Consider the following 12,916-nt stretch of genomic DNA (forward strand, 5'->3'; position numbering starts at 1 on the left):
GTTTGGAGGCTTGTGAGCCTCAATGACCTGGAGAGCTATGTTGGCTGGAGTCAGGGCTTTATGCTTTGGCTCTTGGTAGGTTCATCCATGCCCAAGAGGTCAAAGGGTAGAGGCCAGACTAAGAGTGGTCCTGTGGTCCTCTGGTCCTCCAGTTCAACTCAGGGCTAACAACACTGACTGGGCAAAAAAAATTGGAATGGAAACAGCAATGAAGGATACTTCTATATCTGTGTGCGATGGTTATGGCCAAGGACAGACAAAGATGGAGGACCTTCACTGTTGTCTTAAACATCAGTGGCGTATGGGCAGTAACTATATTAGCGATTATACTCTGGGGGGGAAAAAGTCTCTGGCTGTCCACTCTATCAATGTCTCTTATCTTGTACACCTCTATCAAGTCACCTCTCATCCTCCTTTGCTTTGTTTCTGTTACCAAAGTAAAAAGACTCGGAATTTCACTGCACCTTTCTCACCTGTATTCTAGCGCCAATTAAGACAATAAGACATAGGAACAGAATTGGGCTATTCAGTCATTGATTCTGCTCCACCATTCCATCATGGCTGGTTCATTACTTTACTTTATTGTCGCCAAACAATTGATACTAGAGCGTACAATCATCACAGCGATACAGTATTTGATTCTGTGCTCCCTAGAGTACAGATAGATAGTAAATAGTTAAGATTTAAACTATAAATCATAAACAGAAAATAGAAAAGGGAAAGTAAGGTAGTGCAAAAAAAAACCAAGAGGCAGGTCCGGATATTTGGAGGGTACGGCCCAGATCCGGGTCAGGATCCGTTCAGCAGTCTTGTCACAGTTGGAAAGAAGCTGTTCCCAAATCTGGCCGTACGAGTCTTTGAGCTCTCACTCAATCCCATTATCCTATAAGACCATAAGACATAAGATTCAAGATTCACATAGGAGCAGAATTAGGCCATTCTTCCCATTCAGTCTGTTCCACCATTCCATCATGGCGATTTATTATCCCTCTCAATCCCATTATCCTACAAGACCATAAGACATAGGGGCAGAATTAGACTATTCGGCTTGTCAAGTACTTAAATAATTAAGTAATTATTAAAGTGTCTATAAATTTTGGCCAGTATCTATCTTTTCAATTAATCTTAACAAAATACCCTTCCATTCCATCCATGCCAACCAAGGTACCTTCCAGAGTTATTCACATTTGTTTGCATTTGACCCATCTACTATGGAGACTATGAATGCTTCCATGAGCTTTCTGCTTTAGCCTCCTCCTATTCCTAGCTTAACACTAAAGGTGTGTATTTCTTTCTGCATGCAGAGATACAGTTCGACATCCAGTCTAAACAGTAATGTGTCATCTTTGATGGATTCCTTAGGAAGCTCCCGCAGTCTAGGTAAGCGATGACTTTGGAAACTCTCCTACCCTTGGTGTTCTATCTACTTTAGACCATAAGATATAGATGCAGAATTGGGCCATATGGCCCATCAAGTCTGCTTCACCATTTCATTATGGCTGATCCATTTTTCCTCTCAGCCCCAAATTCTGCCTTCTTGCCCTCCCCCATGTCCCCTTAAGCTCTGACCATCTGACCAATCAAGAATCTATCAACCTCTGCCTTAAATATACATAAAAACTTGGTCTCTGATTTACCACTCACTGCCTAAAGAAATTCCTTTTCATTTCCATTCTAAAATGACGCCCCTCTATTTTGAGGTTTTGTGCTCTGGTTTTAAATGCTCCCACCATAGGAAACATTCTTTCCACATCCACTCTACCAAGGTCTTTCACCATTTGATAGGTTTCAATTAGACCATTCCTCATTCTTCTAAATTCCAATGAATATAGACCCAGAGCTATCAAATGGTCTTCATATGACAAGCCGTTTAATCCTGCAATCATTTTCGTGAAGATCATTTGAACCTTGCCCAGTTTCCGCACATCCTTTCCGAGACAGGGGGCCTGAAACTGCTCGCAGTACCCAAGTGAGGCCTCACCTGTGCTTTATAAAGTCTCAACATTACATCCTTCCCTTTATATTCTAGTCCTCTTGAAATGAATGCTAACACCACATTTGCCTTCCTCTCCACAGACTCAACCTGCAAATTATCCCGTAGGGAATCCTGCACAAAGACTCCCAAGACCCTTTGCACCTCAGTTTTTTTGTATTTTCTCTTCTATGTAGACAATAGTCAACACTTCCATTTATTCTACTAAAGCACATGACCATACACTGTACTCCATCTGCCACTTCTTTGCCCATTCTCCTAATCTGTCTAAGTCCTTCTGTAGCCTCCATGTTTCCATAAAACTAAATGCCTCTTTGTCTATCTTTGTATCATCTGCAAACTTTGCAACAAAGCCATCAATTCCATCATCCAAATCATCAACATATAACATAAAAAGAATGGGTCCCAACACAGACCCTGGTCACTGGCAGCCAACCTGAAAAGGCTCCTTTTATTCCCACTCTTTGCTTCCTGCCTCTCATCCACTGCTTTATCCATGCTAGAATCATTCCTGTAATACCATGGGCTCATAGCATGTTAAGCAACCTCATGTGGCACCTTGTCAAAGGACTTCTGAAAATCCAAGTACACAACCTCGACTGACTCTCCCTTGTCTGTCCTGCTTGTTATTTTCTCTAAGACTTCCAACAGAGTTGTCAGGTGAGATTTTCCCTTGAGGAAACCATGCTGACTACGGCCTATTTTATAATGTTCTTCCAAGTACCCTGAAACCACACCCTTAACCATCAACACCAACATTTTCCCAACTACTGAGGTGAGACTAAATGGCCTATAATTTCCATTCTTCTACCTCTCCCCCTTTTAGAAGAGTGGAGTGTCATTTGCAATTTTGAAAGATCATTACTAATGCCTTCTGAATCTCTTCAGCCACCTCTTTTGGAACTCTGATGTGTACACCAACTGTTCCAGGTGACTCATCTACCTTCAGTCCTTTCAGTTTCCCAAGAACCTCCTCTGTAGAAATGGTAATTTCACGCATTTGCAACCTGACACTTGGAACTTCCACCATACTGCTAGTATCTTCCACAGTGGAGAATAATGCAAAATTCTTATTCAATTCATCCACCCTTTCCTTGTCCCGCATTACTACCTCTCCAATCTTGTTTTCCAGTGATCTGTTATCCATTCTTGCCTCCCTTTTACACTTTATGTCTCTGAAGAAACTTTTGGTATTCTCTTTAGTACTATTGGCTAGCTTACTTTCATATTCCATCTTCATCTTAATGACTTTTTTAGTTGCCTTCAGTTGGTATTGAAAGCTTCCAAATCTCCTAAATTCCCACTAATTTTTGCTCTATTATATGGCTTCTCTTTGGCTCTTATCTTGGCTTTGACTTCCCTTATTAGCCATGGTTGTGCCTTTAGAATATTTCTTCCTCTTTGGATATATATATTCTGTGCCTTCCAAATTGCTTCCAGAAATTGCTGCTCTGCCGTCATCCCTGCCAGTGTTCTTTTTTAATCAAGTCTGGCCAACTCCTCTCTCATGCCTCTGTAATTTCCTTTACTCCACTGTAATACAGATACATCTGACTTTAGCTTCTGTTTCTCAAATTTCAGAGTGAATTCAATCGTATTATGATCACTTTCCCCAAAGTGTTCTTTATACCTTAAGCTCCTTAATCAATTCTGGTTCATTGCACAGCACCCAATCCAGAAGAGCTGATCCTCTAGTGGGCTCAACCACAAGCTGCTCCAAAAAGCCATCTCATAGGTATTCCAGAAACTCCACCTCCTGGAATCTCATACCAATCTGATTTTCCCAATCTACCTGCATATTGAAGTCCCCCATGGCTATTGCAATGTTGCCCTTTTGGTGTGCATTTTCAATCTCCCATTGTAACTTGTAGACCAAATCCTTACTACTGAGGGTCTGTATATAACTCCCATCAGGGTCTTTTTACCCTTTTAGTTCTTTAGCTTTATCCACAATAATTTAACACCTTCCAACTCTATGTCACCTCTTTCTAATGATGTAATTTCATTTTTTTTTTACCAACAGTACCATGCCTTCCTGTCTGTCCTTATGATACAATGTGTATCGTTGGACATTAAGTTCACAGCTAGGGAGCACTTTTAAATCAATCTAGATGGTTACTTGGCTTGAATGCTTTTTTCCCTCTTGTGTAGTTTCATACTGAGGAGAGTTTAGGCACCTGCTTCTCACACGTTCCCTGTGAGGGTATTTACAGTGCTTATCTGTACAAGCTAAATGGCTGGCTGCTGTCACCTCATGCTCTTCTACTTGGATCTCACTGGGAATGGTGTAGAGTCCTAGTGACTTACGAGGGGTGATTGATAAGTTTGTGGCCTATGGTAGAAGGAGACAATTTTAGAAAACCTGGCACAGTTATTTTTCAACATAGTCCCCTCCTACATTTACACACTTAGTCCAGCCGTCGTGAAGCATACGGATCTTGGACCTCCAGAAACTGTCCACAGCAGGGGTGATTATGCAGAAAGTTTGGAGTTAATAACTCATCAGGGTTGATTGATAAGTTCTAACTGAAGGAAGAGTGAGTAAGGGATTTGAAAGCTGGAGGGGGAGGGGGAGATGCAAAATGATAGGAGAAGACAGGAGGGGGAGGGATAGAGCCGAGAACTGGACAGGTGATAGGCAAAAGGGGATACGAGAGGATCATGGGACAGGAGGTCCGGGAAGAAAGACAGCGGGGGGGGTGACCCAGAGGATGGGCAAGAGGTATATTCAGAGGGACAGAGGGAGAAAAAGGAGAGTGAGAGAAAGAATGTGTGCATAAAAATGAGTAACAGATGGGGTACGAGGGGGAGGTGGGGCCTTAGCAGAAGTTAGAGAAGTCAATGTTCATGCCATCAGGTTGGAGGCTACCCAGACGGAATATAAGGTGTTGTTCCTCCAATCTGAGTGTGGCTTCATCTTTACAGTAGAGGAGGCCGTGGATAGACATGTCAGAATGGGAATGGGATGTGGAATTAAAATGTGTGGCCACTGGGAGATCCTGCTTTCTCTGGTGGACAGAGCGTAGATGTTCAACAAAGTGGTCTCCCAGTCTGCGTCGGGTCTCACCAATATATAAAAGGCCACATCGGGAGCACCGGACGCAGTATATCACCCCAGTCGACTCACAGGTGAAGTGATGCCTTACCTGGAAGGACTGTTTGGGGCCCTGAATGGTGGTAAGGGAGGAAGTGTAAGGGCATGTGTAGCACTTGTTCTGCTTACATGGATAAGTGCCAGGAGGGAGATCAGTGGGGAGGGATGGAGAGTCGAATGGACAAGGGAGTTGTGTAGGGAGCGATCCCTGCGGAATGCAGAGAGAGGGAGGGAGGGAAAGATGTGCTTAGTGGTGGGATCCCGTTGGAGGTGGCGGAAGTTACGGAGAATAATATGTTGGACCCGGAGGCTGGTGGGGTGGTAGGTGAGGACCAGGGGAACCCTATTCCTAGTGGGGTGGTGGGAGGATGGAGTGAGAGCAGATGTACGTGAAATGGGGGAGATGCGTTTAAGAGCAGAGTTGATAGTGGAGGAAGGGAAGCCCCTTTCTTTAAAAAATGAAGACATCTCCCTCGTCCTAGAATGAAAAGCCTCATCCTGAGAGCAGATGCGGCGGAGACGGAGGAATTGCGAGAAGGGGATGGCGTTTTTGCAAGAGACAGGGTGAGAAGAGGAATAGTCCAGATAGCTGTGAGAGTCAGTAGGCTTATAGTAGACATCAGTGGATAAGCTGTCTCCAGAGACAGAGACAGAAAGATCTAGAAAGGGGAGGGAGGTGTCGGAAATGGGAGGGAGGTGTCGGAAATGGGAGGGAGGTGTCGGAAATGGACCAGGTAAACTTGAGGGCAGGGTGAAAGTTGGAGGTGAAGTTAATAAAGTCAATGAGTTCTGCATGCGTGCAGGAAGCAGCGCCAATGCAGTCGTCGATGTAGCGAAGGAAAAGTGGGGGACAACTCTGCTCTTAAACGCATCTCCCCCATTTCACGTACATCTGCTCTCACTCCATCCTCCCACCACCCCACTAGGAATAGGGTTCCCCTGGTCCTCACCTACCACCCCACCAGCCTCCGGGTCCAACATATTATTCTCCGTAACTTCCGCCACCTCCAACGGGATCCCACCACTAAGCACATCTTTCCCTCCCTCCCCTCTCTGCATTCCGCAGGGATCGCTCCCTACACAACTCCCTTGTCCATTCGTCCCCCCCATCCCTCCCCACTGATCTCCCTCCTGGCACTTATCCGTGTAAGCGGAACAAGTGCTACACATGCCCTTACACTTCCTCCCTTACCACCATTCAGGGCCCCAAACAGTCCTTCCAGGTGAGGCATCACTTCACCTGTGAGTCGACTGGGGTGATATACTGCGTCCGGTGCTCCCGATGTGGCCTTTTATATATTGGTGAGACCCGACGCAGACTGGGAGACCGCTTTGCTGAACATCTACGCTCTGTCCGCCAGAGAAAGCAGGATCTCCCAGTGGCCACACATTTTAATTCCACATCCCATTCCCATTCTGACATGTCTATCCACGGCCTCCTCTACTGTAAAGATGAAGCCACACTCAGGTTGGTGGAACAACACCTTATATTCCCTCTGGGTAGCCTCCAACCTGATGGCATGAACATTGACTTCTCTAACTTCCGCTAGGCCCCACCTCCCCCTCATACCCCATCTGTTACTCATTTTTATGCACACATTCTTTCTCTCACTCTCCTTTTTCTCCCTCTGTCCCTCTGAATATACCTCTTGCCCATCCTCTGGGTCCCCCCCCCGTCTTTCTTCCCGGACCTCCTGTCCCATGATCCTCTCGTATCCCTTTTGCCAATCACCTGTCCAGCTCTCGGCTCCATCCCTCCCCCTCCTGTCTTCTCCTATCATTTTGCATCTCCCCCTTCCCCTCCAGCTTTCAAATCCCTTACTCACTCTTCCTTCAGTTAGTCCTGACGAAGGGTCTCGGCCTGAAACGTCGACTGCGCCTCTTCCTATAGATGCTGCTTGGCCTGCTGCGTTCACCAGCAACTTTGATGTATGTTGCTTGAATTTCCAGCATCTGCAGAATTCCTGTTGTTTGATTGATAAGTTCGCAGCCTAGGGTAGAAGGAGATGAGTTATTAACTTCAAACTTACTGCATTTTCACTTAAAGAGTTGAACTGCATGTGCATGTAACGAGAGCTGTATAACTCATCTCCTTCTACCTTAGGCCACGAACTTATCAATCACCCCTGCTGTGGACAGTTTCTGGAGGTCCAAGATCCATATGCTTCACGACCGCTGGACTAAGAGTGTAAATGTAGGAGGGGACTATGTTGAAAAATAAATGTGCCAGGTTTTGCTAAAATTGACTCCTTCTATCATGGGCCATGAACTTATCACTCACCCCTGGTAGAATGAACTTTGAGCCAGTGACGCATGTTGACTAGCTTCCAGCTAACTTAATTGATGGGTGGGTGCCTGCAATATTTAAAAAAAGAAAATAAATAAATTTGTGACGTTTGTAACTATTTTAATTTTAAAGGGAGTGGCAGATTATTAGGGCTGCTCTTCCACATGGCAAGATTTGAGTCATTAGAGTGGATTGCAACCAAACTGATCCAGCAGGAAAAATATGTAGGAAGAGATAAGGTCAAGCTGCCTCCTCCCCAATCCTGTTTTAAACAAACATGGCTAAAATTGAGATAGTATGTCCTCCACTAACCACCCCCCATTGCCACCTGCCCCTTTCTCAGAGGATAAAATATCGTTAAAATGCTTTAAGATATTAAACTGTAAACATTGAAAACTACCTAGCATTGTTATTCCGAAGCAGCAGTTCCCAGCCTTTTTTTATGCCGTGGATCCTTACCATTAACTGAGGGGTCTGTGGACCCTGGGTTGGGAACCCCTGTTTTAAAGACTGGGTTTCCATGTTATTTCAGCAGTAGTTCCATTGAATAAAGCTGTTGAAATAAACTCTGCCAGGTTTTATATTTTGGCCATGCCTTAGTTTTATTTAGTGTGGATACGTGGCCAAGTGGTTAAGGTGTTTGACTAGCGATCTGAAGGTCGTGAGTTCAAGCCCCAGCCGAGGCAGCGTGTTGTGTCCTTGAGCAAGGTACTTAATCACACAGTGCTCTGCGACGACACCGGTGCCAAGCTGTATGGGCCAAGCTAATGCCCTTCCCTTGGACAACATCGGTGTCGTGGAGAGGGGAGACTTGCAGCATGGGGAACTGCCAGTCTTCCATACAACCTTGCCCAGGCCTGCGCCCTGGCGAGTGAAGACTTTCCAGGTGCAGATCCATGGTCTCGCAAGACTAACGGATGTCTTTTAGTTTTATTTACAATACTTGCCCTTCTGGTTTGAAGAGCAAGTATGAAACTTCTCCCTTTATAAAGGTTAAGATTCCAGTTCGATTTTTCTTTTCCCCCTAAAAATTGGCATGAACACAATGGCTAATCAGCCTCCTCGTGTGCCATACATTGCAAAGCGATATTTAGCTGTTCAGTTCTCAAGTAAGCCCCAGTGTTCAGTTGGATGTGTATCTCTGTGCTTTTTTACCCATGTCGCCTTTGCAGAACCACAATACACTGGATGCTTGCCTGGATGCTCTAGGCTTTGTGCCTGTGGACTCACTTTTGTTCTGAATGCTATTTGCTTACTTCTATTATTTGCACAATCTATTTTTTTTCCTCTGCTCATTGGCTGTTTGACGGTCTTTTTTAGTATGGGTTCTTCGTTTTGTGGCTGCCTGTAAGGAGACGAATCTCAAGGTTGTATAATGTATCCATTCTTTGATAATAAATGTACTTTCAACTTTGAACTTTAGAAGCTGTTTGTTCTGACCAATTGATGGTGATGACAGGGTCATGTACCATGACTACTAACTCTGAACCTAGATTACCTTGCAGGTATTTATTTGAGTAAAGAAAATACTGTTTGCAAGAAACTTCATTCATATTATAACTCATGAAATGATTGTGAAACCCCATTTGACTTACTAATATCCTTGCCCTGTCTGACTTTTGTGTGGTCAAAGACCCAGCAATATGGCTAAATTTTAACTACCTCCTGAATGCAGAGCCACCTGGGGGTTGGGCACTAAATGCTTGCCTCATCAAGGTAGCGTAGTGGTTAGTGTGACGTTATTACAGCGCGGGGTGTTGCAGTTCAGGACTTAGTTCCAGCGCTGTCTGTAAGAAGTTTGCACGTTCCCCCTGTCACCGCGTGAGTTTCCTCTGGGTGCTCCGGTTTCCTCTGCAGTCCAAAGACATACCGGTTACTAGGTTAGTTGGTCATTGTAAGTTGTTCTGTGAATAGACTAGGGTTAAATAGGTGGATTGGTGGGCAGCAAAGCATGTCGGACCAGAAGGGCCTGTTCTGTGCTGTATCTCTAAATAAAAAATAAAAATAAATAGATTGTAAATCCCATGAATTGCTTAGTGAAATGAATACAAAATGGGAGAAAAAAAGGTGCTCTGGATTCCTGATCATGAGCATCCCCTAAGTAATAGGACATCTTGGTCTCCAGATATAAACCAATTTGAAATGAATTATTTTTCTGCAGATGGATTCTCTGATGAATTTGGAAAGCTGAATTTGAAACTTAGTTACAGACCAGATGTGGAACAGATCTGGATCACTGTGGTACAGGTGAGCTCTAAGTGTGCCCTGTGAATGCTATAATCTTGCTTGTTGCTTCGCTCCCACCTTGTATACCTCCTCTGGATGACAACGTCCCGTTGACCGAAGACTCCGTTTCCTAATTCATTACAAAGGGAAACCAGCCTCGAGTTCCTTCACCTTGGCTCCACACGAATTTCCACTCCATCTATCTGTTTCACCATATTTGGAACTGATGTATTGTCATTGGCCTCCACAGCTGCTTGTGGCAAAGAGTTCCACAGATTCACCACCCTCTCTGCATTCTAAAAGGAAGTCCCTCTATTCTGAATTCCACAGATTCACCACTCTCTGGCTAAAGAAATTTGTCCTCCTCTCCATTCTAAATGGGTACCCTTCTATTCTAAGGCTGTGTCCTCTGGTCTTAGCCTCTCCCACCATAGGAAACATCCTCTCCACATCCACCCTATCACCATTTGATAGGTTTCAATTCCAGTGAATACAGACCCAGAGCCATCAAATGTTTTTCATGTGACAAGCAATTCAAACCTGCAGTCATTTTTGTGAACCTCCTTTGAATCCTTTCCAGTTTCAGCACATCTTTTCAAAGATAAGGGGCCTAAAATTTCTCACAATACTCCAGGCGAGGCCTTACCAGTGCTTTATGAAGTCTCAGCAGTACATCTTTGGTTTTATATTGTAGTCTTCTTGAAATGTATGCTAACATTGTATTTGCTCTCCTCACCACAGATTCAACCTGCAAATTAACCTTTAGGGAACCCTGCACAAGGACTTCCAAGTGCCTTTATGCCTCAGTTTTTTGTATTTTCTCTCCATTTAGCCAATAGTCAACCTTTTTGTTTCTTCTACTGAAGTGCATGACCACACACTTCCTGACACACTATTCCATCTGCCATTTCTTGGCCCATTCTCCTAAGCTATCTGAGTCTGTCTGTAGCCTCTAATTCCTTAAAATGACCTGCCCCTACACCGATCTTCATATCATCTGGAGACCTTGCAAAAAAAGCTACCAATTCCATCATTCAAATCATTGATATATAATGTAAAAAGGATCGGTCCCAACCCAGACCCCTGTGGGACAACACTAGTCACCGGCAGCCAGCCACCCTTTATTCCCACTCTCTGCCTCCTGCCTATCAACCAACAACTTTATCCATGCTAGAAACTTTCCTGTAATACCACGGGCTCATAGCTTGTTCAGCACCCTCATGTGTGGCACCTTGTCAAAGGCCTTCTGAAAATCCCAGTACATAACATCAACCAATTCTCCTTTGTCCATCTTGCTTTTTACTTCTTCAAAGAATTCCAACAGATTTGTTGGGCCAATTTTTCCCTTGAGGGAACCATGCTGACTACAGCCTATTTTATCATGTGCCTCCAAGTAGCCTGAGGCCTCATCCTTAATATCTTCCCACCCAGACTAACTGGCTGATAGATTCCTTTCTTCCGCCTCAGGAATATAATGTGTCTCCTTGGACATTAAGCTCCCAGCTATAATCTTGCAGCTGTGATTCACTGATGCCTACATCATACCTGCCAGTCTGCAACTCTGTTGCAAGTTCATCTACCTTATTCAGTGTACTGCATGAATTCGGATACAATACCTGCTGTCCTGTATTCACCCTTTTCGATTTTGTCACACCATGCTCAACCTTTTGATTCTTAACGTTGTCTGAGGTCTTACCAACAGCTGCCTCCACAACCTCTCCACTAACATTTCTGGCACTCTGGTTCCCATCCCCCTACAACTCCACCGTACAGCATTGAGGTATTAGTCCCTCTCCAGTTCAGGTGCAAACCGTCCCCTTTTGTACAGGTACCATCTTCCCTGGAAGTTAGCCCAATGTGACTTTCCACTGTTAGGTCATCCTCCCCAAAAGTATCCAAAGTTATATACCTGTTGTTGAGGGGATAGCCACAGGGGTACTCTGCACTGGCTCCTTAACTCCTTTCCCCTTCCTAACTGTCATCCAATTTCCTGTGTCCTGCACTTTGGGTGTAACTACCCCTCTATATGTCCTATCTGTCACCCCCTCAGCCTCCCGAATGATCCATAGCTCATTCAGTTCCAACTCCTTAATGCAGTTTGTTAGAAGCTGCAGCTGGATGCACTTCTGGCAGTTACAGTCGTCAGGGACGCTGGAGGTTTCCCTTCCTTTCCACATCCTGCAAGAGGAGTATTGTACTATCCTCAAACAACAGGAATTCTGCAGATACTGGAAATTCAAGCAACATACATCAAAGTTGCTGGTGAACGCAGCAGGCCAGGTAGCATCTATAGGAAGAGGCGCAGTCGACGTTTCAGGCCGAGACCCTTCGTCCTGACGAAGGGTCTCGGCCTGAAACGTCGACTGCGCCTCTTCCTATAGATGCTGCCTGGCCTGCTGCGTTCACCAGCAACTTTGATGTATGTTGGTTGTATTGTACTATCCTGCCTGTCATCTTTACCTAGCAGAGCAGATATAAAGAAGAGAAGGAAAAAAACTTGAACATTTCTTTCTCTGAGTGAAGCCTCAAAGAGCTAAAGCCTTAAAATCACCATTCTGACTATGTCCACTCAGGTGACAGCTTCTAGTCAAAGCTCTATTACACTGCCGTGAACCACTCCTGCCTTTTATCCCTGGGCGGTGGACCTGATCGAAGTGCCTTCCTTTCCAAACTTCCGATGTCCAGATTGGCCACTGGTCAAAGCTCTGTTATGTTGCCGCAAACTACTCCTGTCTTTTATCCTCGGTGGTGGACGTGATTGAAGTCTTCTCCTCTCCAAACGTCCAATGTCTAGATTAGCCACTGGTCAAAGCTCTATTACTGGGAATGGGTGTCAAATACATCTGATTCTACGGGAGATATAGCACAGAAACAGGTCCTACAACCCAATTTATCCACACCAGCCAAGCTGGCTACCTAAGCTAGTCCCATTTAACTGCATTTGTCCCTTATGATTCCAGGAATGAAAGGGTTATCATACGAGGAACGTTTGATGGCACTGGGTCTGTACCCACTGGAATTCAGAAGGATGAGGGGGGACCTCATTGAAACCTTTCAAATGTTGAAAGGTCTAGACAGAGTAGATGTGGAAAGGATGTTTCCCATGGTGGGAGAGTCTAGGACAAGAGGGCACAGCCACAGGATAGAGGGGAGCCCTTTCAAAACAGGGATGTGGTGAAATTTTTTTTGCCAAAGGTTGGTGGAATCTGTTGCCACATGCAGCTGTGGAGGCCAGGTCGTTGGGTGTTTTTAAGGCAGAGATTGATAGGTTCTTGATTGGACATGGCATCAAAGGTTACGGGGAGAAGGCTAGACA

At 44.8% G+C, this 12,916-nt stretch overlaps 1 protein-coding gene and 1 long non-coding RNA gene across 5 annotated transcripts in view; one reads left to right on the forward strand and one right to left on the reverse strand.

Annotated features, from left to right (window-relative positions):
* LOC134344293 (tandem C2 domains nuclear protein) overlaps nt 1-12,916 on the forward strand; it is a 104,643-nt gene that overhangs the window by 58,944 nt on the left and 32,783 nt on the right. For all 4 annotated transcript variants that reach the window (XM_063043847.1, XM_063043829.1, XM_063043838.1 and 1 more), the window contains exons 7-8: nt 1,305-1,380; nt 9,536-9,621. In XM_063043847.1, coding sequence (XP_062899917.1) covers nt 1,305-1,380; nt 9,536-9,621 — 162 coding nt within the window. The remainder of the gene's footprint in view (nt 1-1,304; nt 1,381-9,535; nt 9,622-12,916) is intronic.
* Nucleotides 567-7,340, reverse strand: LOC134344312 (uncharacterized). The gene is made up of 3 exons (XR_010017416.1): nt 7,212-7,340; nt 6,914-7,078; nt 567-883 (listed from the first exon to the last, which is right to left on the reverse strand). It is a non-coding gene; the product is annotated as an uncharacterized LOC134344312 (long non-coding RNA).

The sequence above is a fragment of the Mobula hypostoma genome, chromosome 1 (assembly GCF_963921235.1).
Source record: "Mobula hypostoma chromosome 1, sMobHyp1.1, whole genome shotgun sequence".
Classification (NCBI taxonomy): domain Eukaryota; kingdom Metazoa; phylum Chordata; class Chondrichthyes; order Myliobatiformes; family Myliobatidae; genus Mobula; species Mobula hypostoma.